Consider the following 17,303-nt stretch of genomic DNA (forward strand, 5'->3'; position numbering starts at 1 on the left):
TATTTGATTTACTAAATGCAAAAAAATATTGATTCCCATGTTCCATTAAATTTTCAGCATGTTACCCACTGTGAATTTGTTAAGAAATGACTGATGAACTTGCTCTAATTTTAAGAAAATCAATCAGCATTCTGGTTTTTCAGCAAAATACTAGAAAACTTGCATTCATGAATCATTTAACTACACTAAATATCTATTGTTTATGTTTCCTGTAGAAAATTCTTTCACTAAGGCTAACACTAAGTTATTCAAGATGAAAAAGTCAGATTGTGTGCTAGTTGAAACTATCTGATCTCATATTCTGGAATCTTTCTCATTTACTGGTGCTAGGTGCTTGATTTACTTCAAAGTAGCATTAGATGTAGCTAAAGGCTTGCATTTCTTCTTCTGCTAGTCCATCACTTGCTGACATTATTAGAAGCATTAGATGTACTACCCTTACAGTTAAGTTAGGATGCTTGTTCAGAACTAATGTTCCATCTCCATTTACTGCCTCATTCTTGTTTAATGCTTCAAGACTGATCACTTCAACTTCTAATTTATCAGCTCTAAGAATTAATTTTTCTATTTTTCTATTAATACCATCTGCTGCAAATGGCAAGACTACTGAAACCAAAGCGAGGGATAACCTATGTTTAGTGCACGTAGCCATTTAGATAGTATGAAGTTTCAAAAAACTTGGAGTAGATCCACATGATTTTCTTCTAAAAAGAATCTCTGTTTATGTATAATTGCACTTTCTTGCTTTATGCTCATTTGCTATTGTCACTTTTAGGGCTGGGCATAAACACCGAAAAACCGAAATACTGAACCGAACCGAAGAATTTTGGTATTTCGGTTTCGGTATTTCGGTTTTTGGTTCGGTATTCGATATGAGTTTTTGTATTTTTCGGTATTTCGGTTCGGTTTTCGGTATGAATTTTTGTATTTTTCGGTATTTCGGTTTACCGAAATATATTATATTATATTTATAATATTATTAATATTATATTAATTAGTAATATTAAATAATAAAAATATAGACAAAATTAGGTCAAACTTCACTTTTCAGCTTTTAGCCTTTTACTTTCCAAACTTTTTTTTCAGATTTTTGTTTTCAATCTTTTCTTAGCAGTTAGCCGCACATCAGTCACTTTATTTTCCCACTTTCCAGTTCCACTTCCCACTTCCGGCGACTGGCCGATCAGCAAAAAGCCAACGACGACCGACCGACCAGCACGCAGCAGGCCAACACGCAAGCGACACCCAGTAGGCAGGCAGCACGCAGCACTGCAGCAGCCGACCAGCAGCACGCAGCAGCCACCGGCGACCACCAGCGACCGACCAGCAACAACCAGCCACCGAACTAACAAAAACCGAATCGAAATAATATAAACCGAAATAATAAAAACCGAACCGAACCGAATTATTTCGGTTCGGTGTTCGGTACACATGATACAAGAACCGAAAACCGAAAAAACCGAAAAAAAAAACCGAAACCGAACCGAAATACCGAATGTCCAGCCCTAGTCACTTTTATTGTTGTTGTTGTTCCATCAGAAAGTTAGATTTATGCAGTTCTACTGATAAAAAATGTGCCTTTTAAGTTCTTGGTGATTATTTGTTCAGATTTGAATAGGTCAACAAGAGCCTTCGAAAAGAAACAAAAGAGCAAAAAAAGAACTTCTCTAGACCTGGATCATTATCATTCTTAGCAAATAAAAAACGACGATTATTGACAACAAATGAAATTGTTCAAGCTATAGAGTCAGAGAAAGGACATCTTCTAAAATTAATTGAAGAACAAGGTATGAAATTGCCCATTTGATATATTTGATTGGAGGAATATGGACACTAAAAAGGATTTATGGGATTACGCCAAGGTCTGAAATTTTCAATAATTAAATATATGTCAAAGTATTTTGCATCTGTTGGTTAATTGAATGACATGAAAGTATAGGAGAAATATATTATTCCTGAAGTTGCGAAAAAATGGACTTTGGTAACAATTCAGGAAGCTTGGAGAAGGCATAGAAGTGATTTGAAGATCAATTATTATGACCCGTATGACAATGATGAAGTTCGAATGGCAAAAAAGCCCGGTCATATTCCAGAATGTCAGTTTAGAGAGCTCCTCAAATATTGGAAGTCTGAGAAATTCAAGGTAATTAAAATGTATTTCAGAGTCTGAAGCTGACAACTTTTTTATTTTTCTATTCTCTTCTGTGATAGTGTTGTTGTAGCTTGATTTTTTCAAGGTGATATTTGAGCGTGCGACTCTAAAGTAACCTAATTTTTCTATTATCTTTCGTTGAAGCCATATGCGATTCACATAGAAGTAGAGAGATGATGTGTATGGATCAATATGTATCCTCCACTGATGTTCATTGAGTGGGATTGTTATGTCTAGCTCATTGTTAAGTCGAGAAGAATAATCAATTGTATCACCTAAGTAAATTTCTTGTACTTTATCAATTACTAAGACTGAATTTTGAGTCTTCCAATAAGATACATTCTATAAACAAGAAGCAACTTGAATGGAGGATTGCCAGAAATGCATTTGTGCAGACTTTTAGCTAGAGTCTAAACACTAGTATAACATTCAAATTTTACCTTTTGGTATTACTTAGAAAATAAGGAACATTGTCCTTGTCTAGAATATTCGGTAGCACCATAAGCTCTGAGTTTACATTATTCATTTATTTATTTTTTGCAGAAAATGTCTGAGACAAATACTAAGAATTGAAAAAAGCTGATGAACCCACACACCGCTGGCAAAAAGAGTTTTGCTTTAGTGCATAACAAATTGGTGTGTTCTCTTATTTATTATTGATTCTTGACTTGTTATTTAAGCAGTTTTTGGAATTTAATTATTTTTGTGTGACTAGGAAAAAGAAAAGGAAATTGTATCAGCTAAGGAGATCTTTGTGGTCACAAGAACAAGGAAACCTGGGTGTTTGTACAAGACCTCGAATAAAAACACAACTAGTAAAATTGTATCAATGTTGTCTATTTAAGAGTATTTATTGAGATCAATTATGTGTTCTAAATTTTAATTTACATGGGTAATTGTTGGATATGCTTTGTTAGGTTGAAATGGAAGCGATTGAAACACAAATGGACACAAATGATCAATCTGTTGATGCATTTTCAGCCGTCATGGGTCCTGAACATCTGGGACGTCTAAGACTATATGGAGTGGGGGTTACAAAGACTATATTGAAAAGAAAAGCTGGAAATTCTGACCATTTTTTAAATGCCACAGATGATGTAGTGCAACAAATGCAAGAAAGAATGCAAAAAATGGAGAAACAAATGGAGGAACAAAAGAAATTAAACTATGCGACAAGAAGCTCTAACAGATGTAATTGCACAACTTCAGAATGCAGGATTAATTGATCATAACATACTAGCTGCATTGTTCGTTCCTCCTCCAAGAGAAGCTAGTACTTCTGCACAAGCGGCTGATCAAGGTTAGATTAACTAATTTTCTTTTTCAACTTCTTCATCTTCTTCTTGTTTGTCTTCATCATTCATTACAAGTGAGTTTAAATACTCTATTTTCTTTAAGTTTTACAATGTCAAGTTACCACAAAATGGTGTGAAATTTATTGCTACTTGGTAGGATATAAGGAAATAATTAACTAATTTTATGAATTTTATTTTTGTGAAACTTGATGGAAGAAAGTTGAGATCTATGCAATAATGACTTGAGTGTAATGGTCATTTTTTTTTATATTTGTGATGTTGATCTTACGTTTGACATCCCTATATCTAGGCTCTTGTTGGTTAAGTACTTCATGATATTAGTGATTCTTTGAGTGATTTAATGGTTACCTTATTCGATGTTACTACTTATTCACCTTGGAGTGGTCTACGAAGATGGTAGAATGTCTTCTTGTAGTTAACTATTGTATGTGCTGCACCTTGTAGAACCTATTTAGCATATTATTTCCTTCAAGAAATAGTTAAATTCATTGAGTACAAGTTTACTGTTCAAATGACAATCTGCAAAGGAACAACCATTGTGAATGCATGACTATCAACTTTCACATCTTCCACTATCATAACTTAATGTAAGCATTGCTAAACTGCTTTGTGTTTTATTGTAGGTGATGAAATAGAAGGAGATGACAGGAGTACTAAAGAATTGACCTAGGAATTGACTGGATTGATGTTAATTAACTTTAATCATCTATGTTCTATAAATATTTTGATTTTGATGAAGATTGAAAACTGTGGTGTGTTTCACCCTTTTTGAACAGACAAAAATTATTTGTATATTTTGCTATTATTGATATTACTAACCTCTTTGATCTCTGATTGAAATCTTGGTAATGAATAGTTTCTTCTCATGATCGAATTGTGGATTTTATGTCCTATTTTATTATTGTAATAGCTTTATAATATTAGTGGCAGTAGATCAATAGTATCTGTAGGAAAAGCCTAATAATAAATGTAGCAATAGCCTAATATTAATTGTGGCAATAGCCAAATAATGATTGCATTATCCTATAATAACCGTAGCAATAGCCCTAGAATAATAGTCGTAGTAGTTTAGAACTGTGGCATTATAATATAAAAACTGTTGCAATTGACTAAAATGGTGAGAAAATTGTAGCCATAACATGAAAATAATTGTTGCATAAACATTTATTGCAAAGGTTAAACACCGTCCCAATAGATTATTGACCGTCGACAAATACTTAAAGTGTAAACCGACGGAATAGGGGCTGCTATTGCTACGATTATTTGAACTGTCGGAATTAATCGTTGCAGCAGACCTATTGCTACGCGATCTGTTGTAGCGGTTGCCTAAACCGTGGTGTTAGAGGTACTGCAACGGTGTAGCAGCCTATTGCCACGGTAACTGAACTGTTGCACTAGATCAAATTTCTAGTAGTGGTTCCATGAGAGGACCCTGTAATTGCTTTGTGAGCATAGAGAACATGTTACAGGCATTGGTTGATTTCAGGTATTAGTTGATTTCATGATATTGTGACTAGGAGTCTATGTATTCGTGATTGTTGTTACATGTGGTTGACATATGGTTATGGTATTGCGGGTTGTGCATATAAATAAAAGGTGAGGACTGAGAGTCTGGGTTATATTTACTTGTGATGGCTGAGGTATACTAAGGGCCCGTTTGGCCATGTGATATGATATCATGATATGGAATTATGATATGGTATCATGATATGGAATCATGAGATGAAATTGAAGGTTTGTTTGGACATGCGATATGTAATTTTTGTGTTGTATATTTTCTCATAAACATAAAAATCCCATAAGTTGTAAAACTATTAAAATAGCCCCAATTGTTTATTCAATCTTATCAAATAAACAAAAAATTATAAAATTGCACAATAAATTATTGCAAAGTTATTTGTTTTCCACTTAAGTAATTGTTTCATCTAACTTTAATTTAATAAAAAAATTGAACATAAATTGTAGTGTACTAGTCTTTAATATAATCCTCCCACATAGTATGAACAATTTCCTCACGTTAAACTTGCATTTCTCGATCATGTGACCGAGAAGACGAACCGACATTTTTACTTTGAGCCATTTGTTGGTCAATATCCTCTGCAACTATATCTTCATGTTCATAGACCATAAATATTTTATCACTACTTTGGTATTCTCGCAAATAATTATGTAACACTGCACAAGCTATGACAATTTTCACTTGTGTATCAATATCATAATGGTTCATGCGTTGTTTCAGTATTCTAAATCTATTTTTCCAAGCTCCAAAAGTCCGTTCAATCACATTGCGCAGAGATGAATGCCTATAATTAAATAGTTCTTTGGCATTTTGAGGCTCTCTTTCACTTCCTCGGTAATCTTGCAAATGATAGCGTAGTCCTTTGTATGGAGCTAAAAATCCTTTTGTGTTTCGGAAACCAGCATCAACAACATAATATTTATCTACCAAAAAACATTTTATAAAGAATTACTAAAAGCATATGTGACGTAAATGAGACAACTTTGTGTAAATAAATAATATTTATTCTAAGGATGTAATTTAAAGTTACCATGTGGCGGAAATGGAAATTGTGACGTTGGTTCAACAAGTGCATTCTCAAGTACTTTACTATCATGTGCAGTAGCTTCCCAACCAGCAACAACAAAGGTAAATCGCATATCAAAATCACAAGCACAAAAGACATTTTGTGATGTTCTTCCTTTGCGATTACGATATGCTTGTTGCACCGCTTTAGGAACCTCCCCTTCTATATATGTTCCATCAACCGCACCAACACAATCCTACCAAATAAAAAAATACATCAATATTAGTTTAGTGAACATAAAATAAATTGGAAGCATTATAGAATGCACTTCATAAAAATAATGTTTGTAAGAGTAATAAAAATAGTGCTTCCAAGACAATGCAAAGTCATAAAAAAAATATTATCTCTTTAAACAAAGTTGATAGGAAATATGTAACTAAATACTAATAACTTACACATAAAATATAAATGTTCACTTATTAAGGCCATAAAATAAAATTATTAATGTGATTGAAATTTTACCTTAAACCAAGGCCAAAATTGAGTATTATGTCGAATTTTGGAATGTACACCAGTCATATTTTTTGGTTGTATAAATGTTGGTGCCATCTTGCTAATTGCCTCGGCAACTATTTTAACATGCCGGTTAATTGTTTCAAGTGAATGTTGAAAAGTTTCACAATCGTGAGGTGTGAGTTAAAGTGACTATATGTTGGTGAGAATAATAAATTTTATGTTGGTGAGAATAATAAATTTTAAAATGCAATGATGTGATTATAAATTTATTTACATAGGAAACAAATGGTTAGTAGATATAAATGTGGGGTTCTTTTAACAAAATATAAACTCATGGATCAATTATTGTATTAAAATATCTCAAATCATGATATGGAATCACCATATAATTCCATATCATGATTTTTGGAGAATATGGTATCACCTCTCATGATATGGAATCATGAGATGGAATCAGCATAAAATCGCATGTCCAAAAGCTGATTCCATCTCACGATACCATATCGTGATATGGTATCGCATGGCCAAACGCCTACTAAGTGTTTATTGACAATTAAGTCTTTAGGGTTATTCTGCATAATTGTTTTAACTATTGGGTTGAGTTTATAAGGACTTAATTCTTTAATGGTTTCTAAACTCTGTTTCTAATTGTCATGATGGGGTTGGTTTAATGAAATGGTGGTTGTTAAGTTAGACAGATGACCGGGGGTTTGGTGTATGGTTAAGTGTTGTGATTGCTCATGGTTGTCAGTTAATGGTCATCCATAATGCAAGTAGGTTGTCATGGACTTTATTAAATGAGTGATGAATGTTTAATGGTTGTTATGATGTTTATTGTATTGTTTGAATAACTGTCTATGTGTGAATTATACTTTGCCTGAATGTTTGCATATGTAGGAAGTGTGATTACTTGTATTTCTATGATGTTGTAGATAAGAAAAAGTCGTGACTCGGTTATGTGTCATGAATTAATGTTTGTGTAATGTGTCATGAATTATGTGTCCAGTCTTAAATTTAATGGCCATGAGGAAATGTTTGTATTATAATGTCTAGGTATGATCTTGGGATTATTTTAAAACTGCATGGTCTTACCGTTGGTAAGAATGGTAGGAGAACTTAATGATTTATGATTGTGGAGAAACTCCCGTTTCAGGATATCCGGGATTTGGTAAGGAACAATGGGGAAAAATAAGTTATTGTTGCATAATAGCGAGATTTGTTGTTATGAAAGGTTTTCTTATAGTGTTTAATAACTAGTTTTTAAATAATGTGATGTTGAGTTCTTGTCTATGCATTGCTAGGTTTGATCCTGGAATTGTATTAAAGACTAGTGGTGAAAGAAATCAGACTTAAGTAGAATTTTATATCAAAACTTAATTGGTAAAGGAGATTCCAACTCAACTTTGTGCTCTAGGGATTCTTGTGACCTTAATTCATATCCAAATCCATTATGACACTAAAGAATTGACCTTAATACCTAAGAACAATTTAAGAATCACCCGATACAATCTTATACGGAAATGAAGAATGATTTGAATCTTAGCTTAGAATTATTTGGAGTGTTACAGGAAAAACCATTGATATCACCGCAAAGCTTTCCCATCGAGATAGCACAACGCGAGAGATAACTTGTGGTTTTCTGTAATCTCATAGAACTCAAAGTAGCGTTCAGCCTGAGAAATCCATAACTCTTGATTCTCGCCACAAAATTGTTGAAATTCCACCATGGTAGGTTCACTCGTTGGAAGTTTTCCAACCAACTCATGTAACATTGAATTAATTTCAGTGAGATCCTTCGATCAAGTATCCTTCAAGACCTTAATTGAATCTTTGATTTTTCGAGATATTTGGTCCTCCATTGAAGACCTCTGAATGAAAGCATCAATGAAACAAACCAAATTCTCAAATTATTATATAATCATTTTTAGCCAAATTACAACGACAACACTTAAGCTATGGAATTACCATGGAAAATACTGAAATAAAAAGTAAGTACAGATAGAGATAAAAATAGGATGAGAAGCTTAGATCGTAGAAAAGAGATGAGAGAATCCGATAGTTTCTTCACGATATGAATAATTCTCCAAAACCGCAGACGACAACCATTTAAACTCTACTCAACTTGCATCAAGCAAAATCAATATTGGGTTGTCTAATTCTTGGGCCTCTTTGTGGTTTAGCCTCAGGCCCAACAACTTGGCTAGCCGTGTTCACAACATTTATTATTCCAATTATGATTGTGTGACATTATGTAACGACAAAGAACATAACAATATATCCAAATATTGTATTTATTAAAATAATATAGCACGATACAATACAAACCGCTATGAAACAATAGGTAACAGCAATCCAAACAAAGTGTTAGACATTATCATGAAGTCTTTGCCTTTAGAATGTAGCTAGTCCCTCTTCTCAGGTCTTTCCAATTAACTCTCCTTTATATGTATGAAAAAGTTTTACTCAATTACATATACTCCAAAATCATGCTGCTCAAGCAAATTTCTTTACTTTTTTCCTTTTCAATGTCTGCGGTAATCTTGAGATTAGCCACAGCCCAAATCACTAGTAATTCTCCTTCCAACACCACCACAGCAATCACCAAAGCTGCTAACATCACAAAACCAGGATGTCCAAAACAGTTTACAGTTTCTCAGACCTTGACAAATTCACCGTAGTTGGTTGTGATGACATTTCTTTTATAATTGGATCTAACTTCGCTAGTGGTTGTATTGTCTAACTGTGGTAATTCTAGTGATGCGGAGGATCATGTAAGGACGGAGTTGGTTGTTGTCAAATAGAAATACGAAAGGGCATGAAATACTTCATAACAATGACGAGAACCACACAGGAATTTGGTCTTTTAATCCATGTGGCTATGCGTTCGGCCAGTCGTTTTCATTTCCGGGGATTGAAATGATACGGATTTTGTAGACGACAATGTCCCTATCGTGCTAGATTGGACCATCGATCGGAAATCTTACTTGTGTTGAAGCAAAGAGTATGCTTGTCTAGTTAATGGATTCCCACACTGACAGTATTGGTGGATATATATCGATGCAGGTGTAACCCGGGATATGAAGGCAATCCATACATCAGGCCGGGCTGCCAAGGTAATTAACTTCATGTCCTTGCTTTTACTACTAGCTAGAAAGTGATGTGTCACTCCTCTCTTCTTAAGTAAGTCATAGGTTTCTATGTCATTATATACTTCAAAGAGAGTGTAATTAATTAGTGCATACTCCATATTTTATGAGGGATAATCTGAGTTGACTCACTTTTAAATGATTATATAACTAACCTATTTAAAATAGATTGAATTGGCGGATAACCATAATTTTAACTCATTTTGCCACACTTAGCTTATTCATCACTAATACATCGGTCATTCGCTCTGACCAAAACTATTACTACTCCCTTCGTTTCATTTTAATTTTTTTTCATGTTCATTAAGAAAAATAAATAAATACTTTATTAAATTATTTCTATTTGTTAGATATTTTTTGAAAATTGAGTTTATTAAAAAAGAAAATACTTTTTAATGCTAAGGGTATAGTTTTCAATTGTCAAGTTTAACCTTGAATTCCCAAAATGATACTATACTCCCTCTGTCCAATAGTATTCTTAGTTTGAGCATATACTCTTTAAGAAATTACTCACCTTTAAAAAGTAAGAAATGTTTTCACTAATTAACTAATTACTGTTAGTTTAATATTAGTATCAATTTAATATAGTTTTTTTGGTTATGTAAAATTTCATTGATCTAAATAACAATAAATTTGAAAAGAAAAAAATTAATATTTTCTTCACTATTTATGGAATTATTTACTTTGGATTGAATGTAAAGCTAAAAATACTATATAATTGAATGTAAAACTAAAAACACTACATAATTGAATGTAAAGCTAAAAATACTATTCCCTCTGTCCCAGTTTATATTGCTTGATCTTCTGGGACACTTGATCTTCTTGCTTTTACTACTAGCTTGAAAGTGATCCTTCTTTTTTGTTTTAATAGTAAAAAACAAATGCTTTAATAGGTAGGGTCACAATAATTGGTAGGAATCAAAATAGTGATAAACATCATTGGGACACTAATAACTAGAAATTAACTCAATAGTGCGTAGTGCTTTATTTGCCTTATTGGAGCATGGACCCTAACACTCGAGGTGAAGTTGACTCATCACCTAAACAGCGGATCGAGTTAGATATGGATTGGTCGAAAATAAATCAGATGAAAATGAATAAAATATTTGACTCAATCTATATTTAAGACAAGTAAAAATGAATAAATCCAAAAGATAATATAGATATTCATATTATCCATAAATTATCTGACCAACCAAATTATTATTTTTTCTTCTTTTAGGATGTGTTTGGTATGAAAAAAATATTTTCACGTTTTCCGAGAAAATATTTATCTAATTAAAGTAAAGTTTTGAAAAGAAATATTACTTACTTTTTGTAACATCCGGCAATTTGAAATAATTATGAAGAGGCTTAGAATTGGAAATAGTCATTTTGGAAAGGAATTCAAAAATCTGGAAATTTGGTTAAGTGTGGGAAAAAAGTGAGTTTATGGCCAACTTTGAGCAGTCATAACTCCTAGATCAGGGTGATTTAGATGTAGTTCCAGTTATTTTTGGAAAGCCCTTGGAATTAACTTTCCAACGCCACCGAGTTTGCTCGATTCCGAGTTCGTATGAGGGAGTTATGCCCTTTGGAAGTTGGGCAATTGGCAGGGAAATCCGTCCGGAAATTTTAAGGGTATTTTGGTCTTTTCCCTAACCAATTCTTTTGGTGTTAGACTGATTTTTATATCAGTTTGTCCCATTTTAAGAGAATGAGAGTGAGAGTGAGAGTTAGGGTTCTTGAGAGAAGAGGAGAAGAAGAGGAGAAATGAGAAGAAGAAGCAAAGTTTCGTCAAGGATCGTCGTGGATATCGTCGGGGGTGATCCCTACTAGGTATGTGAGTTCATAGTGTTAGGATTGGTCCTTTCCCCCACACGCCAAACTCGTTTTATTTTCAAGAAAAGATGGGTTGTGTTGTTGAAGTAGTTGGTTGTGTTGTTGAAGTAGTTGGTTGTGTTGTTGATGTTGTTGAAGTTCTTGTTGGTTGTGGGACATGATTTGGTTGTGTGTTTGAGTTGAATCTCTTGTATGTCAAGGGATTTTATGATCCTTAGTGTTTGGGGTTGAAACCTTTGAAGTTAGGGTGGTTTAGAATTGGGAAAAAGAGGGAAAAAAGTCGGGTTTTCTGGGGAAGGGGCTGGCGCGTCGCGCCTGCCAGCGCGCCCCAAAAGAGACTTTGAAGTCCAGCCTTTGGGGCGGCGTGCCTAGCAGAGCACCAGCAGGCCCCTTCTGAGCTTCGAGGGCTGGCGCTCTGCGCCTTGCAGAGCGCCAAGGACGCTACGTTTCCCCATTCATTTCACCCTTTCTCATGCATGTTCCTTGGTATTGTACCTATGTTTCCTAGTTGTTTCCAACACTCCAAGGTATGTTTAAATGTCAAGAACTCATCCATAAACGTGGGATCATATACCTTCAATCCGTAATCCAATTCAAGGCAAGTTAGGATCAAGTCAAAGTGAGGTTAAGGGTCAAGTCTAGAAGTTAAAGAAGTGAGTCAAAGAAAGTTTACAAAGTCGTTAAAGAGTCTTTATTGAACGTTCTAACTTCGTTTTAAGGTTCAAGTTTCAAGTCAAGTAAAGAGTATCGAGTTTCAAGTTAAGTCAAGAGTTTAAAGTTGAGTTCATTTCTCAAAAGCTACTAGGGAACTAAGTATTCCCAAAGAAGTTTATAAATGTTTTCACATTTGATTAAGAGGGGAATCATGTTTTCCAAAAGAGCCTTTGGGTTAAGTTTCGAGTAATTACCTCAACTAAAGCAAGATGTGTTTAAAAACACTTATGAGCCAAAGTATTTTTGGGAGTAGTATTGAGCACCGAATTGGGGACACGAGTTCATATTAACTCAACTCTCCATAAGAACCATGCGCCAACATGGGACTTGACGGGTCATTCTTTTTAGATGATCACGTAAGATTAAGCTAGTGGATCCACTAAGTTAAAGTAAGGTCCTATATCACGGCAAGGTATAGGATGGTCCTTGGCCAACGTGAGGTAAAACGTTGTATCATCACTAGTGCTCATAGTGGTGGTTGTCGGTTAAAGAATCTCCCACTAAAGTTATATTACTTTTATATAAGTAAAGTTGAGTTTGTTATTGTTTTATCATTAACGAGTTGAGTTGTTTACATTGTTTTACAAGATATATATATATTGCATGTGTCTTATTTCTTCATATATTGAGTTCAGTTATTCATGAGTCGAACAGAGCCAAGGTAAGTGTTCTCCTGTACTTCTTTCAAGCTTGAGTTGTGGTTTAGCTTTCTAGCTCGCATGCTCGTACATTTAATGTACTGATACCAGTTGGCCTGCATCTTATTATGATGCAGACGCAGGTTCCCAGGATCAGCACCCAGCACGCCGTTGATCCATTTGAGCACTCCAGAGTCAGTAGTGAGCCTCCTTGCTTTCCGGAGGACTCGGTTGTTTTGCTCTCTTAGTTTTGTTTTATTAGGATGTTGCGGGGTCTGTCCCAACATCCATCTCAGTATTATAGAGGCTTCATAGACAGTCAGTCAGATAGTTTTGAGTCTCTCATCTATGTATATATGTAAATATTTTATTTTGAGATTCGAGTTGCCTTTTTGGCCAGATTTTATCAGTTGGTTGTTTTATAACCTTTCATTGCTTTGAGTTATGTTGTTGAGTTAAGTTTTCGCAGAGTTAAGAAAGCCAGGCCAAGGGTTCGCTTGGGGGCCAGCAATGGTCTTCGGGTGTCGGCCATGTCCAGGGTGTAGGCTCGGGGCGTGACACTTTTTATGAGAAAATCATTTTTTCTTGAATTAGAGGAAAATAAGTCCATTTAAAAAATATTTTTTCAAAATATTTAAATCAACTGGCAACTATTTTTTAAAAACATTTTTCTTCACACCAAACACATCCTTAATAAGTTACTTTTTTTTATAGGATGTTACACCCTTACGTACTTTAAGGGGAGTGCAATTGATAGATACTCATAATTTATTCATATTTTACGTGGATAGTATGTTGATCCATATTTGACAAATTTTTAAATGATTAAATAACCAAGCCATTTAAAATGAAAGAAGAAAGTTGACGTTTAAGATTATTTGTTGGTAAAAATTGAAGGGAAAGTAAATTAAAAAAAAGATTATCTAAGTTTAAGGCTGATGTGGTGTTTTTTTAACCTATCACTCATCTAAAAGAACTGAGATCACTTGCTATGATATATGGCAAGCGAGGGGTGTTTTAAAATTCAGTTAGTCAAGTAGAAAAATGTTTTTAAGAATATCAATAGTTTATGGACAAAATTAATAATTCTCGCTAAGTTTGAAGGTGTTTTCAATACTTCTCTTCTTCAAAAGGACTAACTTTAGTGAAGAACATGTTTCTCCCAGTGAGTTCACCCCAATTAGCTAACTTGTCAACCACCATATTTCCTTCTTTATGGCGATGTAGGAATATATAGTTCCCACTAGAAGTGAAGTTCCATGTTTGTAGAAGAATTTTCATCACTTGCCAAGAGGGGTTGAGTTCCTTGTTGATTATGTGGATGATGATGCTAAGATCTTCCATATTCATCTTATAAATCCTAAGGTTTTCTACTAGTTCATCAATCGTCATGATAGAGACGTCCTTAGCTTCTTCTTCCTTTTTAAATGGTAGTGGCTTTTACATCCCATTTAGTTTTGGAAAGGACTCTCAGAAATTTATCAATCCGTTCCTCAGTAGTAAGAATCTTTCCTAGTGATGATAACTCATTGATTAAAGTGGCGAGTCGAGTAATCATTTCTAGCAGGCACTCACGCTTCTTCATTTTGAAAGTTACATATTGAGTGAACAACATGGACACCCTAAACTTCTTGACCCGACTTGTTCCTTCGTGGGCATTGATCAGTGCATCTCATAACTGTTTAGTTGAAGTACAATTTGAGACCCTATTGTGCTCATCTGGTCCTAAACCGCACACTAGAACATTTTTGGCCTTCACATTCTTTATGAGAGTTACAAGATTTTCAGCAGTGAAATCTCTCCTTATTTTTGAAACTTGTTCTCCTTGCACAATTTTCATCGGAATGGTTGGTCTTTTAGTTATCCGATCATGTAGTTCGTAATCTTCAGCTTCCATGAAATCCTCCATGCAATGTGTGCCTTCCGGCAAGTAAAGTGAAATAGATTGTTTTTTGTCCTTCACTATGCCCAATTGGTGGTGTTGAATTCATCATGATCTTATCTTAGGTATTTTTCCTTCACAAGATAGTCTTTCTCTGATACCAATTGATATTCTACACTACCTTGAATCATGTTGCTTAACTGAACTTTTTCAGTTAAGTAAAATGGGTTGCCTAGCATGTTTCAACAAAGTAGTAAAAGCAGTAAATTGAGAACAAACTATTTTACGTGGAAACACCTGGCTCACAAAAGATGTAAAAACCACAACCTGTAGAGTTCATAAACTCCACACATGCACAAACCTTCCAAGGTATGTGTTTCCAAGTCTTAGAGTTGCTACCAAATTGAAAACTATAATCCTACTTCAGTTACATCAACACTCAAACATAAAGAAGAACTCCTAGGACATAAACTCTGTAATAGGACCTGGTTCTTCAAAGTGTTTCTTCGATATTGAGCAGTACAATGAAAGCCAATTTGCCAATTGCCTTTTTGCTCTGTAATAAGTGCGTGAGTATTCTAAATCAATTCTCGTCTATTTAAGCATAACTCTTTCATAGAGTTGTTATTCACAACGAACTCCTCTTTCATTCAATTTCTCTTGTCTTTGAGTTATGATTCAAGTTGGACTCCGACTTTAGTCAAACTTCTCACTTCATTGGTGTTGTCATTCAGCACTTGTTTGTTTACTTTAAGAGGTCGTTTGGTGTGATCGATAAGAAAATATAATCATGGGATAAGTTTTTAGTACCCTTCAAATCTTAGCTCTATCCAAGATCGATTTATATGCCAATAAACAATATACATAAATTCTAGTACTTAAAACTTTTGGTAATAATGTCAACTAGTGAGTTAAAACTGAGAAATATTGCTACTGATGATTCATATGACCGATCGTGATTCGTAAGTCTAATGATTTAGTAGTTATAATGCTTAATTAAATACTCTTTGCTAGTTTCCATTAACAACTTCTACAAATAAATATGTTAAAAGAAAAGATATAAAGGCAACGCGCGAGGGATTAATGTGGTATATTTCTCTGTTTTGCATGTCAGATATTGATGAATGTGCTGATTCAAGTTCCAATATGTGTGAACACAATTGCATAAACACGCCCGGAAATTTCACTTGTTCTTGCTTAAAAGGCTACACTGGCAATGGTAAAAAGAATGGTCGTGGTTGTATTGCACCAAACTCGAACTATGAGTTCCCATGGATCAAGTTTTCTGTTGGTAAGTTTCTCAGAAATTCAACTTGTTTCTACTTGCATTCTTCTTCCCTAGGCCGGTACTTCACAGAAGTACTATCGGATAGCACTCTTTTGATTATTACAATAAACTGACATACCATTTACTTCTTATTGAAAAAGTTTTTACTTATATCTATATGTATACACAGTAGTGATAAATGAGTATATATTTTTCGTCGTTATAAACACATGTATGGGAGTTGGCTTTATATCCCTAGTGGTTGGGGCAATTTTGCTCTATTTCTGTATCAAGAAACGAAAACTCATTAAAAATAGGGAGAAGTTCTTCCAACAAAATGGTAGTTTACTCTTGAAACAACAAATCTCCTCTATCAAGGGTGGTGTGGAAGAGACCAAATTTTTTACACTTGATGAGTTGAAGAAGGCTACGAATAACTATGCTAGTGATAGAATTCTTGGTCACGGTGGAAATGGAATCGTATACAACGGTATACTACTTTATAAAAGCATAGTTGCTATTAAGAAATCTAAGTATGTGGATGAGAATCAAGTTGAACAGTTCATCAATGAGGTATCGGTGAGCTCATCAAGAATTGTCTTCACTTGCACGGGGAAGATAGGCCTACGATGAAGGAAGTGGCTATGGAACTTGAGAGTTTAAGAATTGTCTTCACTTGCACGGACATGAAGATCAGAATGAAGTTTAAGTTGGGATAAATCTTCATTAGTGAGGATATATTTTTGTGTGTTTTGTAAGTTTCATTTTTGGATATCTTTAATTTCTTTCATATTGGATGTTCTTATGTACTACTTTATTTTCATTTGAATTTAATCATCAATATATTGCTCATTCCTATAAGATTAATCCTTAGTATACACTTTACAAGTTGAAGCCATCACACTTGTTGCATATGTAATGTTCAAACCAAAACAAAAAAATGGTTTATCTTATATAACTTCCAGTTGCCTCATATTCTGTATTAGTATATAGCAAGTTTAGGATTCAATTTATTTTGCATATTTTGGATGAACAATCACAGGAAGGGGGTGTATCATTATGACTGTAAGATATTACAAAGCAAGAGTGGAGAGGAAATAATTAGATCGACATACCTCCAACCATTGTCACTTAATAGTCGGAGTCATCGGATTTCGTTTTCCATTTCCAATTAGTCTTCTAATGTCACGCCCCCAAACTAGGGGAGGCGTGACTGGCACTCGATTCCTTATGAGATCGAGTTAGCCATTGAAACATACCAACTGACTCAACTATGGGCCTAGAAGGTTGGGCAACATAACATCTAAAATACAACGACTGGACCAT

At 34.3% G+C, this 17,303-nt stretch overlaps 1 protein-coding gene and 1 pseudogene across 1 annotated transcript; both read left to right on the forward strand.

Annotated features, from left to right (window-relative positions):
• The first annotated feature begins 1,964 nt into the window (after positions 1 to 1,964).
• Positions 1,965 to 4,138, forward strand: LOC125817070 (uncharacterized). Its single transcript, XM_049496651.1, has 5 exons — positions 1,965 to 2,143; positions 2,696 to 2,788; positions 2,868 to 2,975; positions 3,070 to 3,343; positions 4,092 to 4,138. The coding sequence occupies exons 2-5, from the start codon at positions 2,735 to 2,737 to the stop codon at positions 4,136 to 4,138; spliced, it is 483 nt and encodes a 160-aa protein (XP_049352608.1). The 5' UTR covers positions 1,965 to 2,143; positions 2,696 to 2,734.
• Positions 4,139 to 9,138: 5,000 nt separating this feature from the next.
• LOC125817071 (wall-associated receptor kinase 2-like) lies at positions 9,139 to 16,610 on the forward strand (annotated as a pseudogene).
• The last annotated feature ends 693 nt before the right edge of the window (positions 16,611 to 17,303 follow it).

Source organism: Solanum verrucosum, unplaced genomic scaffold (assembly GCF_900185275.1).
Source record: "Solanum verrucosum unplaced genomic scaffold, falcon-dt-bn FXZP01000094.1, whole genome shotgun sequence".
NCBI classification, from domain to species: domain Eukaryota; kingdom Viridiplantae; phylum Streptophyta; class Magnoliopsida; order Solanales; family Solanaceae; genus Solanum; species Solanum verrucosum.

Bases quoted from the DNA above. Each gene is read 5' to 3' on its own strand.
- LOC125817070 (XM_049496651.1), top strand. From the start codon at position 2,735: ATGAACCCACACACCGCTGGCAAAAAGAGTTTTGCTTTAGTGCATAAC. The intron at 2,789-2,867 runs GTGTGTTCTCTT...TTGTGTGACTAG, and splicing joins CTTTAGTGCATAACAAATTG to GAAAAAGAAAAGGAAATTGT. The intron at 2,976-3,069 runs GTATCAATGTTG...ATGCTTTGTTAG, and splicing joins AAAACACAACTAGTAAAATT to GTTGAAATGGAAGCGATTGA.